This window comes from Haliotis rubra, unplaced genomic scaffold (assembly GCF_003918875.1).
Source record: "Haliotis rubra isolate DU_JTF1 unplaced genomic scaffold, ASM391887v1 Scf581, whole genome shotgun sequence".
In the NCBI taxonomy this organism is placed as follows: domain Eukaryota; kingdom Metazoa; phylum Mollusca; class Gastropoda; order Lepetellida; family Haliotidae; genus Haliotis; species Haliotis rubra.
Window position 1 is genome coordinate 502,998 of NW_025767281.1, and position 18,600 is coordinate 521,597.

Genomic DNA, 18,600 nt, shown 5'->3' on the forward strand with positions numbered 1-18,600 from the left:
GGGTTTCATTAGCATCATTTACTTTTCAACATAGTTCATTATCTCCACCCAAAGAAATTTAAATGTATTCAAATGTCGGTTCCATGAATAATACTATTGTAAGTTCTACAGTTATCAACTTACTTCATTTGTCCTGTAATTTGTAAGACATGTTACAAAGTTCATTTGGTCAGATTATTCAAGGCAATTTTCAACCTCCAAATTTGCACTGCTGCTAAAACTGAAAACTACCGAACGATACGGAAAGATAACATAAGTATTTTAAATGTGTTAAACGTACTATATACCATTACTTACAAGCTGTGATAAAACCTTGGATGTTTTTCATTACACGTTAGTACTAAAATAGGTTCCGTAAAACATCTTTTGGTCTAATTTCAGTATTTCTATCAGGTAATCTCCAAACAACCAACGACTACCAACGAATGTGCATATAGAACGCCGAAGCATCATAACAATCAATCTGATGAAGTGATTCAGTGGATGGTCAAATCCAAGCACGTTCCATAACGATAAATGAAAGGTACTAGTATGCAGTAGAACGTACAACAAGCTTTTCTGTCTCTTCCTTCTGTGCAGTGGCGTGGTAGGAGAGGACTTCTAATGCCACAGTCTGTTTGGCCATCAGGCGACATGCGTTCTCGTACATCTGACAGTTGTGTATTCCAAGACCAGTGAAGATGGAAAATGCCTAGAAGAAGTCGAATTTACACATAAAAGGCCTAAGGATTACATTCAAAACCGCATACATGTATATAATTAATATGAAAGGACAGTGTGACTTCGTAATATAACATAAGTATAATATGTTGTAAAATGAACCTTAAATCAAATCCGTTTAATGCTGTGATATCGGTTGAAAGAGTAATGAGTTCTTTGGTGTAATACCCCTTGTCTATTTGTGTTAAGGACGCTACAAATTTCCCGTTTCAATTAACGACAACCGTATGTCCAGAGACTTGCGCACTTTGGCAAATCTCATACAAAGGTATTAAAACATTTTTTTTCATGAGTATATTCAAAGGAACTAAACATTTAAGCAATCTGCATCATTGACCTTGCACTGGTAACAATTGCGAACGGCATGACCAAGTAACAACTTACCTCAATGATATGCTCATCATTATCATCAAACGGTGAAGAGTTGAGCTTGTTCATCAGTTGTGTCACACCAATGATCTTCTTGTCACTGTTGAACACCGGCATGCATAAGACGCTCCGTATGTGAAAGCCATCGGGATCCACACACTGATGTTAGAATATGAAATAAGGAATTTATAAGGTTGTGGGAAACTTATTTGTGAGTAAGTGCGTGCCTTTAAACAGTATTCCAGTCATACCACGACGTGGGATGTAGATAGATCCGGAAGTGATAATGGCCTTTGGGGATTTTTGAAAGAAGACTGGTTGTTATTTCAGAAATATATGTATAACCACATATTTTAACACTAAAACAATTATCCTTGTGTGTTTATTAAAATCAATCTTCAACGATACATTATATATGGCAGTTATGTTCCAGCAGAACTATTCATGTAACATCGACGTCAGGGAAACCTATTTCAGGATCCCGAGCCATTTTGTAGCACTGATAGTGTATTAAAGAGGATTATTGCCTATAATTAATATTGCATAAGCTATAAGATCGGGTGTCTGCACCACATGCCTTGTCTCATTGATTTCAATACAAAACACAGACAAAATACTATGTTACATGTCTTATCCAGTTAACGAAACAGAACACATGTCTGTAGTTCCAAAAGCAAGACAATTTGTTATGAGTGTATTATCATCTACTCCTTTGACTAAATGATACATATTTTCCAATTTAAAAAGAAATGAATCCTCTTTTTTTACAAATACAATAAATAGGTTAGTCTTCCAACTGCATACTACACAGAGACAATACACACTACAGGTGTATGCAACCCTGTAGGAATATGACCAATCAGAAAAGCACAATTCCTTTGAAATTGATTTTAGGACTGTTTGGGAGATCTTTCGTGGAAGAACCCCCATATGTTTGCGGTTTCAAAGATGTGGAAATTCTTTGACAAACATCGGACCATTCGGTCGTACGGTTGAATTATTCAGTAATTATTGAGTTAAACTATTGTTCACTCACAGGTCCTTTGCCAAATCTTCCATCGATTTCCAAGTCAGGAATATTAACTGCCTGTAAACATAAACGTTCCATTGTTATCCCATTTCCGATAATCACGCACTCTCCTTGTAAAGTATAATGTTGGGTGAAGTAGATTGAATTATCAATAGGCATTGCAACACTATCTAAAACATCTTATACTTTTTTGTACTTGAGACGATAATGTGTACGCTGATTGTAAATGATACTATTCATTCTTACCGTGCCTTGCATAACCACAAATTTGGCAATTTCGGCTGTTTTAGATTTCGCCAGGTCCTTTTGACTGGAAGCAAATAAACAGCGACATTACATACTTCATCTACGGATTCATATCTACTTGTTATTATTATCATATTATATGATATTTGTATAGCGCCAATATCCAGTTCAGCTCAGCTGCTCAAAGGCGCTTTGTTTTCCCTCGATCATAGGATGTCAATCTCAACAGCACATCGTATTTTTCAATCTAACCTCCCTGGGGATCATATAACTGTTGCAGACATTTAGGCGCACCAAGTTAATGTGGCTTTCCCATCCTTACACAGTGCACACGGTTGTGTACTGTATACTAGGGATTGTGACAACACTGAAAGAGTCTGCACACAAAGTTGACTCCCAAGGTTTTTACACCCAGTCACAGGTGGGCTCGACCCCGGCACCTTAAACTTGCGTCGCTTACAACTCTATTCTAGAGTACGTACATGCATAATGTTAACTAGTACATAGCAACAGCATTAACTTCGTTCACGTTTGTTACAGTTCCTACAGCCCTCAACAATAATAACACTACTACGTTCCTCAGAGGAAATAATGTTTCACTAGATTATATAAGTCAGCCAAATATATAATGATTAAGGCGTAAATCAATTAATTATTATTCTTAGATTATTTTCAGAGGGACGTCATCAAAAGATAACCAAACTACGTGCAAGACATTACATCTGGAGGAAGATCTAAGCCAAAGAGTCAATTCCATGTAATGTTTTCTTCAGTTGTATCGAAATAACAACACTGCATGTGACACTTCATAGGAGAACCCTTCTGTGGCACATAAAACAGAAATGGCTCATGACACATCAAACATGGAAAACGTCCTACCTGGGCTCGAGAACATTTTCTCTGTCTTTGGCGTTGAGATAAAAGGCCATCGAGAAGCTCACTTCCTGCGGACAGGGAAGACAATTCCTACTTCAGACACTGCACTGGGTAATGTGATATTACGAACATGAGTGATAAGGATTGGCGTGTTCTCTGCACGCCATTCTATTATCTTTCTCGCTTTGACCTCCTACCGATGTAGACTCCACTGGGATGGAAAATGTCCTTTGCATGGAATAAATGCAGAATCTTTCTGATCTGTGTCTTTTGAAGTATAGCAGTATTATACACTTGAAACCGATTCCAAAGAAACTCTGGTTCAAGGTAATTAAGGACACTGTTGTGTAAATTCAAAGGGTTAATTCCGGAGAATAGTCAGTATCGATTATCTGCCATTGGTCTTACATGACAAAATAGCCAGGACAGTTACATGAATCGATCACTGAAAATGTGACACCCGGTGTTGGCGAAATGGGTAAGCAAGCCCTGTCCTACTGGTAGCAGCCAAAAATAGCTGAAAATATAATTACAATGCCTTACACTGCACAAACAGCACACGTCATCCGATTGTGACAAATAAAGTCTTGTACAGACACCCGCTTGACACGACAGCGCATTCATTAATTTTGAGGACACCAAACACGTCGAATTTTATTCTGCTGCTCAAAAGTGCAGAGATTCTGTTCCTCGAAACTACAGACATGCACCTAAAAACTATGTTCGTTTTGCAACACAGTTTGATCAGTTTTAAAGTGTCAGTCTAAACATTTTGAGATGAGATGATATGGATTTGTTCACCAAGACGCTGTTGATAATTCCGATGGAGTAGCACCAGCTATATATGTTTTTAAGGTTTTATGCAACCAAATTACTATCTAAGCGTAGACGAATCGTCAGATTATCCAGAAAGTAAAACAAGACATTTCAGTAATATGTCATATAATATCGGGCCGATATTATATAAAATATTCCTGAAATCGTTAACTGAAACAAGAGATGCATGTTAAGATGGGGTTCCAATGTCCGGTTCCCCAGTAGAGGTAAACCCATGACAAATGGTATCCATGTAGAGATGTGATACCTACAATGAAGAATATATAAATGGTGCCCGTCAGGTGATAGGGCGTGACACGTGGAGGAGGTTTAAGTCTTAAGGCTAGGTTAGGTTTGGAAGTGTAAGAAGAAAGAATGAAGGTCCAGTTCGTTGCTAAGGGAAGTGATGAACACGGAATGAAGCGACGTGATAGGTTTGACAAATATCTATCTATGGTATTTCAGTTCTACGAGCTAAAGAATTAGGAAAACAAGTTGTGAGAGAGGTGGTGGAAACGTGACGAATGCATATCGTGTTCTTGTCAGTAGGAAATGGAGATGAAATGGAAATGGTCTGTGAAGTATGAATTTGTTACATATGTTAGTAGGCAGTAATAGTCAGAGAAAGTGTCTGAATAGGCAAGCTAAATAGATAGACGAGGTAGTTGCAGTAGCATTGAATGACAGCAAGAAACTGTTACAAGACCAGTGAAGTTTGAAATTAGAAGGCTATTTGTCAGGAATTTGCACAACTGAATTTTCGTCCAATAAAGTAAGATATGAACGATATCGGAAATTAGTAGACTAGCAATTTTAAGATCTGAAAAGAGAGAAAGAGAAAAGAGTTACCTGTAGATTCCGTGCCTCTTTGTGCTCGCCGGAAGTGCTTGAGGGAGTGCTCATATTGCTGGGGTCCTGGGGGTAAAGGTCAAGGTCATGCAAGTGGGATCACTCTCACAACACAATGACAATGAGGTATCACTATGATATTACATGTAGCTTTACACAATGGATATTCCCGGAAAAAGGTGCAGATGTCATGGTGACAAAGGAAGGAGAACACAATATGATGCAGACATAATCATTTAACAGAACAACTACAAATATATGTTCTTAACTACATTCAAATACTTATAATTTGTACCCGACAATGTTGTATTCATTTTATTGCTTTCTTAATCAATATGAGCAATTACGAGTAACATTTTAACACCCAGGCCAGAATGCATGTGGAAAAGGTTAGGTATTAGTAGGTACTAGGCTGTAATACGATGCTGAATAAAAGTCATAAAGCCTATTTTCCTCATGAGAAATGTGGGCTTTTTACCATATTTTGTAATGGAAGCGTGGTGGTCATTTACGCAGTGTTTTGCTGTGCATTTCGACTTTTGTTCAGCATCTAAACAGTCTGTCCAAGAGATAGTTTTGTTCAGAGTAACAAACGTGAAGACTGTGATGTCCGCTACAAGATCTGCATTTGCTAGTTCAGATAAATCATGATATTCATACAACGAACATGTTTGTGAGCGTCAAACATGGACAGTAATACAGGCGAGAATAACAGAAGAATACAGATGTACTGCAAACTCTGAATGTATAGCAGACTAAGCAACAGACCCCAAGGTAAACAGCCTAAAGTTAACAGTTTGATATGAAAATTACATGTAGTTGCATTAATCATTGACCAGTTCCAGATAACCCACCTGTATATATACGTTGCATGAATATCAGTTTTGTTACCACGTACAAGCACATTCTCAGCATTGTTGCTTTGAGTGGTAATATATATATATAAAGGATCTTATCCTGTGTAGAGATATCTAGGATCTGTGCTTCTATAAACAGGGACTAACAGTGTGCTCGGATATAATACTGTGCTCAGATATAACACTGTGCTCAGATATATGTGGGACCTAATCCCGTGCTGAGATATATATGGGATCTAACCCCGTGCTCAACAGCATAGTGTTAATATGATGATAATGATTGGTAGTAGAATACAACATGAGTACTCGGTGCACCTACCGCCTAGTCTATAATAGTTATCAATACGAGTAAACGAATCTCATATGTGTACCCATGACTATTCAAGTACGTACAAACAACAATACCTGCTGCACAATGGTGAGAACGACACGATGCTTGGCAAGAACGTATGGTATTTCAAACATTCTACAGACGGGGGCTTTAGTACAGGAGAATGAATACTAACAAAACGAACCAACAACCACTACTTCAACAGTAAAAGCTATATTCTTCTAAAGCAGAGGTGTAATGACAAGCATTAGTTGTTTAACTATGAACCATGTTGAAGCACTGTACCATTGTATTCGTCCCACCAAGAGGATTTAACAGATTAATATCCTACGGAGAGAAATTCGTCATCAGCATACTACAATTGGCATTTAATGAAAAACAATATAATATATCATGTTAATGTGTTACCTACAGGCATTCGAAGCTAAGTATATGAACGTTTTAAATAATTGATTACATATGATAAAATTTACAATAGCAGCAACAAAACCATTTCCACGTCAAGATGAAATCACTACTAAAAGCAGAGTCGATTGCACAAAGAAATCATATCGATTTCCAAACTTGGATTTGTAGTTTTGAGAATCAGTAACAGCTCCATATGCCTGTAGTGTAACCTTTATCCCTCACACTGAACGCGCATTGGGGGATTAAACAACATGTAAGTAGTATCACCAGAATTAAGACAATATTAGGAGTATGGGTTTGATGTATTCCCTTGGTACCTGCATTGCCATGACAAGGTTTTTATTGGAGCATTGGCCAAGTCGGGCAACAAACCGTTTGGTAAACTTGTGGATATCCTAGAAAAGACATAATGTCAAATTTCTGTTTGAAACTGTATCGGCTGTAATGCTCACCTTTCGACATCGTTGAATATAATTGTATAGTGTCATATATCATTGTTATACGTATATACATGTACAGTTTCATTAGCACAACGGGTACATGTACGAAGTGCAGTATGTGCTGAAATATACTGACTTACCATGAGAATAGTCTAACTGGTTGTTTATAATGACTACTCTCATACTTGGACATCCGTTAAAACTCACAACACAAGTATGAGGTATACTTAGAAGCTCAATGTAAAAATGGACACATTTAATCTCGTAAGTCAAAGTATTGTCTTAATAAAATGGATTGACATACAAATTCAAGGTCATATCCGGCCAATTACTCAACATAAAATAGATATATAGCAACATAACAAGAACAATTATATGTTTTCTAATTGTTTTGAGTTGAATTGTGAAGTGTACACAATATATGTCCATATCATGGTTGGTTAAACGAAGCATTTTGTAATCTATCACATGGAAATGAACATTTAAGCGGTTAGTATTGGAATTAAAGTACTGTCGGAAAACCCGCATTGCTTTTTTTCTGAACTAATCAATCCTCAGTAAAGTCCTTTTCTACGTTTCCTATCTCTCTACCACTGAGATTGTAATTCGGCCGAACTTAGTTTAACGGATATTTCACACTTTCACATATTAACTACATAAATTGTAGATTTAAATGCGAGAAATCATTTTTTTTTCTATTTCCGACAGTACTTTAATATGTACCCCAAAGGCAAGATAAGATAAGTAAGATAAAAGTGTCACGTTTGCACTGTAAACATGTGTTTAGGTATTACACACATGCGTGGCACTTTTAAGTCCTAAACGGAAAAATAAATTGTGCTCATAGTTTCTTCACTTTTTTTGGATACATTTTGGCCAAAAACACCAAACAAAATGTCAAAATCTGCTTTGAATTTATAGAATTTCACACAAACAAAACGGGCGATAGACTATATAGTTACCGCCCTTTCGCGAGCACTCACGTGATAGTACACCCACGTGACTATGTTAATAAAAGGCAGAAATTGTTGAGGGATTAAGTCTACGTCGTTTGTGATAGTATTTCAGTTGAATTTCAATAGATTTGTTGTCGCAGAAAATAACGTTTTTAACAGTACCAACATCGAACATAAATATACATTTTCTCGGACAATTGGTTATTTTCGATCACCAGCCACATATTTACCCTTCCCTTCCCTAGAGCATTAAGTTTCAATACAGAACCTTACATATAATGTCGAATTTTTGACAACATTTTCAGGAAATTCATCTTTAATTAAAAAGTTATAGCCAAAATAGTAATTTCACATTAAGCACTAATAGCTAATACTAATATCATCTTCGAATATTCTGATAGATATATACCAGCATACGACTGTCATGGATTGGAGAGATAATATTATAATTTGAACTAGTATATTGCAAGTCCATAACGTTGATACTGCCCTATCCTTATGCGTCTTTTGAATACTGTCATTCCAAATAATCGTATTGTTTTCAAAATGGCTATGAGTCGAATACCATCTTTTAGTTCCAATTCCAAATCCTTTTACCTAATTACCAGCAGAGACTTAGAGATGATGCTTACATTCTCAAATGTGTCTTCCAGAAGAAAGACACTGCACCTCTCACACTTCAGAAGGTCCTGAGCTTCCACCATGATCTTCTTGACAAGCTTCTCCAGGTTTGTTTGCTCTGCGAATATTCCTCGAGCCAGATGCAGAAGCAACTACAACAGGTACAGCAATGGCGTGGGGTTACATTTGGTTTTCTTTTTGTATAGACTTTTCGTTCTATGTAATCACTAGTATATTATCGATGGATATAATAATATATTTGAATTTCTGTCAAAATCGCTATATGCAAATAGCATATTCGTTTATCTGTTACCCCGATTCACATTTAAGGTTAGAAACATAGATTCAACGAGAACATCGTGTTATTGCCCAAATCAAACATACATGTGACATGTTCACGCTCCGATACTCGTGGCTATCCAAACAATACTTCACTGCAATAAATTTCCACATAAACTTAGTCAAATATTCTTTCTGACCGTCAACGTTAACATAAACAATATATCCAAGTTGTTACTCCTCAAAATATTTTCCAACGTAATAGCCGAATTCACTGCCCGATTCAAATGACGCTCTTCTTAAGCTCAAATACATCTGTCACTTCTTTTAACTTTAAGTTCTTTACCTGGGTATCCAAGTCTTTGTCAAATTCATCAGAAGGTTCAACTTGCATCTTCTTTCTACGCGTCTTGTGTGTCATTTTAACTTTCGAATACAGTCTCCAAAAACACCCTGCCATTGCACACAGTGTCTGTGTTCCAAATACACCATAAACTGGCCGTTGCCATAAACGTAGTTCAACACACGACCTTGTGCATTATACAGAACCTTACACGGCATACAGAAAGGGGACAAAACGCCGCCCTATCTTTAGTCATAACCAAACACGCGTCAAAGGGATCGACAGCCACCTAAAGAATGTTCGGTATATTATGTTCGAACGTTGATCAGATTAACGAAAGGGAATGTGGGACTGTGGTACGAGTATATAGTCTGCAAAGGGTCAGAATTCGAGACCCATGTTGAAACACACTTACCTGGTTCCTTTGAAATTCAGTGACGGACATTTCAAAGAGTTGTGCATTTGTTATTCCAATCCCACAGAATGTCAGGTACTTTCTAAACAACTGGAAAGATAAAGAGGGAAAGGTGTATCCCAGTTGCGACTATAGGGTAAACGTATTCTATTCGGGTAGATTTTAATGGTTAGGCTTTTCAGGAGTGTTTAATGGCGAAATCAAACTGCACCTAATGATTTTGGCATTATATTTTGATAAAGTGGATTAGGAACAGGACGATTATAAACGTAGGAATGGTGGCACATGATAGATGGAATGTATGGAATCACGATTCTTGTGGGATCAATCTCTACCGCATGAATAATAACGTTATATATAACGATGATAAGGAACGGTTTACGCCTTCTTGTGAAACTGACTTGGATATGTCATTGAATAACAATAATGACGGAAGTGTATATCTATTAGCAACAACAAACATATCAGCAAATTCTTAGATTGAAATTTGTACTAAAACACCGTGTATGTGCCTAAAGTATTCAAAGTAGCTTTCAGATACATAAACAAAATGACATGTACGACCAAGAGAAGTTTCGATCCGAAATTGTGACGTAGAATCCATTGAAAATCAAGTGTACATAAAACATGCGGAAGGGGTATGTGATTCTGAAGACGAATTGTTGTCCAAATGGTTCATGATTGAATTTCTTTTCATTTATGGCTTCATGTACTATGTGAAAGAGAAACGGATATCAGATTACAGAAGGTTTGTTCATGTAAGTTGTATATAATTAAATACAAACGGGGTCTTTCATTAAAATGTCTTCTAAAATTTAGATTCTGACACCATTAAGATTACGTTATAGTCACATGTTGTTGTTTGTTGTACTTTGTTGTTTTCGTCACGATATGGCTGAAATATTGCCGATGTGACGTTAAATAATAACTCACTCACTCACTCACTTTGTTGTTTGTTGTACTTTGTTGTTTGTTTGTTGCACTCAGCAGTGTTACAGTTATATGGCGGCGGTCTGTAAATAATCGTGTCTGAACCAGACAATCCAGTGATCAACAGCATGAGCATCGATCAACGCAACTGTCAACCGAGTATGTGAGCTTGACCACCTGATCCTGTTAGTCGACTCTTTAGCTGATGATAATCAGTTCTAACCCGGAACTTTACGGGTGCTCTTGCAAACTACTACTATCAACCATAATGGCTAAGGGGGCGGTGGGTTAGCCTAGTGGTTAAAGCGTCCGCTCGTCATGTCGAAGACCCGGGTTCGAATCCCCACATGGGTACAATGTGTGAAGCCCATTACTGGTGTCCCCCGACGTGATATTGCTGGAATATTGCTAAAAGCGGCGTAAAACCAAACTCACTCACTCATAATGGCTAAATATGCAAACTAAGAATTTTTAACAACTCATAAAGAGGCCCATAGAAGAAACACAGGATTTTGTTTTGAAACCCTAGTTAAATAATCCACAAATAGCGTGGATGTATGAATATGGAATGGCGTATTTTCGCCGCTTTTAGCAATATTCATACAATATCATGGCGGGAAACAACGCGATGAGTGTACGGTTTAATCACAAGGTAACCCACCACACTGAATAAATACTACAATAATGTAGGTTTAGAAATGTATAACGCTTTTGCAATACCCATTGGAATTAATGTGCGCCTATTTCCATCCTAATGTGTCTGGTATTCTGAAACATGTAACATTAAATAGCAGAAAACAAATTAACAACTCCTAGAATATTTGTCAGAATTCTCGGCCTCAATGCTCACGTTTCTCGTGTGTTGTCAACACCAACTTCGGAATAGCTTGCGACATGCTAGCACTTAGGTGGATTAAAAGGTTTTCTCTTACAACTCACCTCCTCATCCTGACGTGTAAATTCGTGATTCCCATCAATCTTGTTGATTATTTGCGCAACACCGATTACCTCCCCTTCATAGTTGATGATGGGCAAGCACAGGATGCTGTGGGTTGTATAGCCTGTGCGTTTGTCAACTTCTTGGTTGAATCGTGGATCCTGTAAAAAATGCATGTTCTTGTTACATCATGTTATTACGAAACCTTTTGTATAGTTGATAGGATCGTACATGGGCAGTTAATTACAAACATATTCCGCAGTCCAGAAGCACATCAAGTAACCAAACACAACTGCTTACATGGTAGGTGAGGTGAAATTGGGTTTAACGTCGTGCTTGAGAATATTTCGCTTATATGACGACGTGCATGCGTGTGTATGTGTATGTGCGGCTGCTTGTACTAGTCCAGACTTAAGCTGGGTTTTATAGTAATAGCCCACTGAGATACCATGCCGCTGTAAAGCATGAATACCCCTCTCAGACACAGTATACCGACTCCGAGCCGACCAGTCCTTGTTGTACCCATTAATGCCGAGCGCCAGGCGGGGACCAACAAATACCATATTTTAACGTCTTTTGGTATGACGCGGTCGGGGATCGAACCCGCGACCTTCCGCTCTCCGGGCGGACGCTCTAAGCACTACACCACGGAGGCGGTCTGCTTACATGGTAAGCTACGCTGGATGGTGGTGAGCAATCTTAGATCTGCTATTTGTATCTCCAATACTTCAACATTGACAGCCATAACGCTAATTTCGCTTTGAGGAACCTACCCAAATACATAAACTGTAAGTAAATCTGATACATACCAACTAACTAATGATTATACTGTGTTCAGAATTATCTTGAACTGAGCAAATAGAAATACATGTTCTAAAGCATCATGGTATACTTTTCAATCAAACTTTTTAGTCCTTAATGTCGGCTTCCATATCTTTCCGATGTTCTTTCATCTTTAATATGTAATATAACGGATTCCTTTCGACCAATATAGATACCTTGTTTGAGTGGCATTTGATACATTTGAGAAAACACGGCGTTGAGAATTTCTAAAGTGAACCAACACTGGCTCAAAGTTCAAATTGTTGTGTCCACCTTTGTATAAAAGCTGGAATGTTAACTGAAACTCACGCACCCCTAAAATATATCTAAAATAAAAACGAAACACCACTTAAACATATACTTTTTTGAGGCCAACATATTTGCATTTCAGCCAGGGGAAAGAATCAATAAGTATAGCTAACATGTATACGAGTAAACTCGTATATGAGCATCAATATTTAACCAGTAGATGTAATACAAGGATGTGTCTGAGATTCTCAATATTCCTCACCGGTGAGGCAGGATCCGCTCCCTTTTTCGCAAACACCTGGTATCATCGCTGTTTTGATAATGGTTCATAAACGCATAGACATGATGTAATCAGAATTGTACAATCGACTCTGCTTTCAGCAGAGATTCGCATGGACGTTGATAGGGTTTTTGTCGCATTTATTTGTAACTATTCTTTAATATAGCTGGAATATTGTTGGGTGCGGGCTCAAACAAATATACAAAACGTAGCCATACAGTAACCTAACGTCCCGGTCATTTATGTCAATATTAGTGCTTTAGAATACACATTTGTTCTGTTCCAGCAACGGTCTCCCCTACAATTTCCGATCGTTTCAAGGTTTCTTCTAAGTGAGTTGTCAGATACTCTATACAAAGCGACAGTCTTGTCTCTCTCAATGTTCTTTGTTATTTACTATTCAGTTGCCAGTTTTGCCGTATGTCAAAATATGACAGGGTCTAAAGGTAAAGCTGTAGATTTCGCGAACACCTGATATCGACCAAGTTTTGATACAGATTCACAGATATGGGAGGAATCGTACAGTGGACTTTTAGCGGAGAGTTAATTTACAGAAATCTTTGGCTGAGTTACAGTTAATGTACAGTTTGGTATTCTATTATGTCTGATCTTTGTCTGTTTGATGTTGGACGTCGGGGTAGCTAGTGGTTAAAGCGTTTGCCCATCACGCCGAAGACCCGGGTTCGATTCCAGACAATGGGTACAATGTGTGAAGCCCATTTCTGGTGTCCCCCGCCGTGTTATTGCTGCAATATTGCTAAAAGCGGCGTTCAACAGAACTCACTCACTGTTGGACGCCGCACGGAATGATAGTCCAGCAGTATAAAGGCGCCGGTAGATATTCGAACCTGGACCAGACAATCCAGTGACTGATACTGGCAACAGGGCTCCATCCAGTGAGTTAAGTTGACACGCAGCCAACCAAACCCCCAACCGATCAATATAGTCGCCACTTACGACGGGCATAGGTTTGAGCCTAAGCAATGGCGGTATGTGTTTACGTTGGTTTGTAAACACCTGGCTCATCTTCAAAGTTTTTGTCACACTCGTTAACCCAGCTCCCCCGCTGTGAAACCTCACCCGTATTTCTCGTGTTCTGACAGCCCCACAATGGAACATGTCGTGGACCATGGACACTTGAGTTTTGGTCATAACAGACATGTGTGTCCAGTCTTTGGGCATTAATACGCATGCTCCTTGATAAAGCTGGGGCAACATGAATGATATATTGCCTTTGTGCCTTCAACACAGACTATTCAGTGATGAAACTCTTTAACCCTCCGCTATCTCACCTCTCGTCAAGGGCATTTTGGTATTAAGTAGTTGTTTGGGACGGTTAATGCCCTATTTCGATACAGGTCAATCGTGTAAACAAAATATATACGGTGAGGTCGTGAAAGACATATTTCAACAACAGACGTGACAAATAATATCCAAAAGATTACTTTCTCCACTACACATTACTAATAATACATTAGTCATCATAGTTTTCGCTCTGTAGACTGACTGACTGAGTTTAGTTTTACGCCGCCTTTAGCAATATTCCCGCAATATCACGGCGGGGGACACCAGAAATGGGCTTCACACATTGTGCCCATGTGGGAATCGAACCCGGGTGTTCGGCGTGACGAGCCAACGCTTTAACCACTAGGCTACCCCACCGCCCCTCGCTCTGTAGAAATCGCATCCTATGGCAAAGTTGATATATATAAACGTTAATTAAGCAACAGTTTCTTCTGTTCCAGTTTATCTTATTGGTCAGGGATGACACATTACAACCATGTGACAGTTTTCTGTAAATCATCAAGTCTGGACTCGACAATCCGGTGATCGATATTGAGATCATAGATCGAAGGATACAGTGACATGCAATCACCAAAGTGACCGATCTTGACCACCTGATTTTGTTCTTAATCTTATCTATTACACAACGGTATGTTTCTCAGAATATCAAGGCATTTGTCTGGCTCTTCTGAGGTCGGCCCGTGACGATCCGGGTTAGAATTGGTCTTCAGTAACTCATGCTTGTCGTAGGGGGGCGACTAACGGGATCGAGTGGTCAGGCTCGCTGACTTGGCTGACACAAGGCATCGTATCCCAATTACGTAGATCGATGCTCATGCTGTCGATCACTGGATTGTCTGGTACAGGCTCGATTATTTACAGACTGTCACCATATAGCTGCAATAAAACTAACCTCACTCACTTAAATCAAATTTCAAACTTTTCTAAGAACAAAATACCAACATTAATATAACGAACTTACTCCATACTCGGAATTACAGAATGTATATCCCTCGTGAATTAAAAAAGGGTCTGAATTTACAATATATGAACTCGGGATAGAAAATTCATAGAGTACTCTATCAATGTATGATTTGAAATAACAATATTTTCTTCAGTGCTTCTGCTTATAGTCTTCAACATTATTCTAACATCACAACTGCACTACCAATTAGGAACAAAAAGAAATATAATGATAAATACACAATGTTGCCTACAGAAACATACAGAACGAATAAAATAGAAAACTTGTGTTTATGTCTTTAACAACAGTGAGGGCATTTAAGTACCATCACGACGACGACGTTCGTCCTTGAATATATTGGGTGAAATTATAGGCGTGGTGTTTGGGTTCAAACGCACCTATATCAATGAATATCCACAAGGAGTAAAGCTTCCAATCGAATCTTAAGCGTCCCGGGAACATTATCTTGTATAGGAGCGTACCCGGACATTTTATGTTCCACTATAAGCTGTAGAAATGTAAATAAGGACACACACATGTGATAATCATTCGGCTCTTGCCCAAGATATGTGACTCGCTGGTTTGACGAGTGGTACTTGAAAATTGTATGGTTTATTGAAATAAATATGATAATCTCAAATGAATTATAAGGAGCTTCATGAATGAGCTTTCTGTGGAAATGGAATATGATACGTCACGCATATTAGTTGAAACCCTTGAAGATAAATGCATTTTGTTAAGCGAGTGTTTGATAAAATAAATAACTCGAGAAAATTAAACGCTTGGGCACATCTATTAAAAATGCCTGTCAGTAAAACCAGCACACCAATACAGCAGTGGTATCAATGACAGCGTTTGTTAGATATATTCAGACGTATAAGAGGGTGAGTATGATTTTACGCCGCTTTTAGCATATTCCAGCAGGGAACGGGGGACACCAGAAATGGGTTTCACACATTGTACCCATTGGGGAATCGAACCCGGGTCTTCAGCGTGACGACCGAACGCTGTAATCACTAGGCTACCTCACCACAGTATGACAATATATTAAATGCAAATTATAGCCAATACCTGTTACAGATAATTTCACAAATCAGTTTAAACAACTACATAAGACCCAAATCAGTCTCGATTATTTGCGGAAACAGATTATATCAATAGCATCATCTAATGACATGAAATGTGTTTTAAAAAATTGAAACATTCCAATTCTGTCCGAGTGCATTCTCTGCAATGCTGGTATGGCCAAGGTATTGACATGTGATAGATTGATTATAACAGGGCGTCATTTTCTTGCCCTAAGTAGCATAATAATGTATGTCAACTGTATCACATTTACCCTATCCACGTGCAAACAGGTGCAAGTTGTGTGATAACATCATGGTCGAAACGTATAAAAACCTGCACGCCATTGTTGATGACGTCGGTAACAGTATACATACAATTACCATTACGACCCTGAAAGTACCGTTAGGGTTGTGTTAACAATTAACTGCGAAGCCAGTTGTCGCAATGGGGCGCTCTGACGTAAACGAAAAGGCCTTTGCCACTTACTGGCGACGAACACAACACTCTATCGACGTAAATACAAACGTTTCCATATTTGAAGGTAATTCAACGTAATATTTTTTCGATGTCGTGAAAATGGCAAACCATGCGCCTCACACATGGACAGTTAGTAAGAACCCCGTGAAACCGAATACAATTTTAAAACGGCATTATCGTTCACAGATCAATTTCCCATGAGATCAGAGATTACTAATTAGAAATACAATCAGCTCCACTTCGGAATACAGAATATGTTGCTTGTCATTATATAAGTCCAAAATAACATTTACATTTCCCAAATGACACACTTTGTTGCGAAGTCGACAATTCCATATTACGAATAATTATGGTATGCTTATTCCCTAAAACTTCTAATTATGACTTTGCTTTGTATTCGTATCCCCCAAACTGTATATGTTACGTGCAGGAGAAATCATAAGAATCTTAGAGACTCGTTGAACTACTTCCGGGATCAACATTTTTGAGTGACATCTCCAACTTAAGCCAAGATATGTATTCCTCTATAATTATGCAGAATGACCTGTAGTGAATTCAGTTCAGAACCAACTGCAACACCAGTACCCTCCGTCATAATGATGGTTTCACTTATTCAAACACGGCGTAGTACCACAAGCTGCACATTTAATGATAAATTTACTATATAGTGTGATTGAAATACCGACACCTGTGTGTGTAGAGCTTGAATCCGTTAGGATATATCCCTCCACATCCAGCTCCCTTCGAAATCTCCACTGAACTTCCACGAATCACATCTGAATTCTTCAGAGCTCCCTGACCATCAGCTGATCAAAGGGTATCAACATAATACATAATCTCCTTATGGTTACTCGTTACATGACTGGTTAGATACGCCCAAATGTTCCTTGACAATTGGAACCACGTTGCTGTCAGAATGGTGCACTTCCAACATTGGCATTGAGTCAATGTATCAACCACCAGAGATCGTATGACGATGGAAGACACCGTAGTGTGAAATCTACTGCAATACCTCCTCTGTTGCATGGATATATTCAACCATGTCACTTCATCAAACAAACCACTCAAGTCGACCCATATCACAATTCGAATAATTTTCCACAAGTTGTTGAAAATTGTTGACAGTCGTTGTCCCCTCCCTGTCGACAGACCACCGAGCAAACAGTGACGTCAGACTGAAAACACCGCTCCAGCATACGAGAGAAGTACAAGGCTTTTTACTTACAAAACAAGCACTTCAAACCATTGTACGGCTTGCTGACCTAGAGAAAGTGGTATCGAGTACTAAAAGATTTGGATTGTTAAGCTTAAGGTGATTGCTGAGAGAATAGGCATGCATTGTATGAAGTAGAATAAAGCTGTGTAGAACGGGCGTCCTTTGTTGATCTGATTCGGGGATACACTCGTCTCATTTACACCAATACTGCAAGCGGCTTCACATTGGTTGTGTTCGGGTGAGGTGCGCGACCTCTGAATGTTTACAACTCTTGTTTACCTACTCCATACAGTGTGTTAGTTTTGTTGTTGTTTAACGCCGTAATCAAATCCAGCGTCAGTAATCCAGCTTCGTGAAGGCAGGTTGCAACTATCTGATCCTGGACAGGAAAATCCAGCGAAGGACATACTGAGCATCGATCAGCGCAAAATGATAACATGACATGCGTTAGCTTGACCACCTGATCCCGTTAATCCTCCCTTAAGACAAGCATAGAGATCAATTCTAGCCAGGATCGTGACGAGTGTATTCTATACAGGGAGACAGACCAGAATGTCTCCATATCAGGTCTAATTGATCTGTAAAACTAATTTTGATGGCATTTTGATTTCACCACAGATGTAAAACACTTAAAACAAAATGCTGATTTGCTACATTCGGTATAACACTTGGATTGATATAGTAATTGGATCATTAGGTGCGTTTTTATGAATCTACTATTGATGAAAGTATTCCTATTTTCCACACAAACGTTTGAATTTGAATATGTAGTGCGTCAGCTTTTGGTAATGTTGAATGTCATTTGCTCGAAATAAAT

At 38.5% G+C, this 18,600-nt stretch overlaps 1 protein-coding gene across 6 annotated transcripts in view; it reads right to left on the minus strand.

Moving 5' to 3' along the window:
- Window positions 1-18,600, minus strand: part of LOC124254766 (cGMP-specific 3',5'-cyclic phosphodiesterase-like) — a 143,739-nt gene that overhangs the window by 19,935 nt on the left and 105,204 nt on the right. For 3 of the 6 annotated variants that reach the window (XM_046688619.1, XM_046688617.1, XM_046688618.1), the window contains 11 exons: window positions 11,426-11,584; window positions 9,557-9,646; window positions 8,531-8,671; window positions 6,820-6,897; window positions 6,380-6,421; window positions 4,907-4,972; window positions 3,245-3,309; window positions 2,366-2,429; window positions 2,126-2,176; window positions 1,105-1,248; window positions 548-691 (listed from right to left, as the gene is read on the minus strand). In XM_046688619.1, coding sequence (XP_046544575.1) covers window positions 548-691; window positions 1,105-1,248; window positions 2,126-2,176; window positions 2,366-2,429; window positions 3,245-3,309; window positions 4,907-4,972; window positions 6,380-6,421; window positions 6,820-6,897; window positions 8,531-8,671; window positions 9,557-9,646; window positions 11,426-11,584 — 1,044 coding nt within the window. The remainder of the gene's footprint in view (window positions 1-547; window positions 692-1,104; window positions 1,249-2,125; window positions 2,177-2,365; window positions 2,430-3,244; window positions 3,310-4,906; window positions 4,973-6,379; window positions 6,422-6,819; window positions 6,898-8,530; window positions 8,672-9,556; window positions 9,647-11,425; window positions 11,585-18,600) is intronic. The other 3 variants (XM_046688620.1, XM_046688621.1, XM_046688622.1) reach the window with 3 other exon arrangements.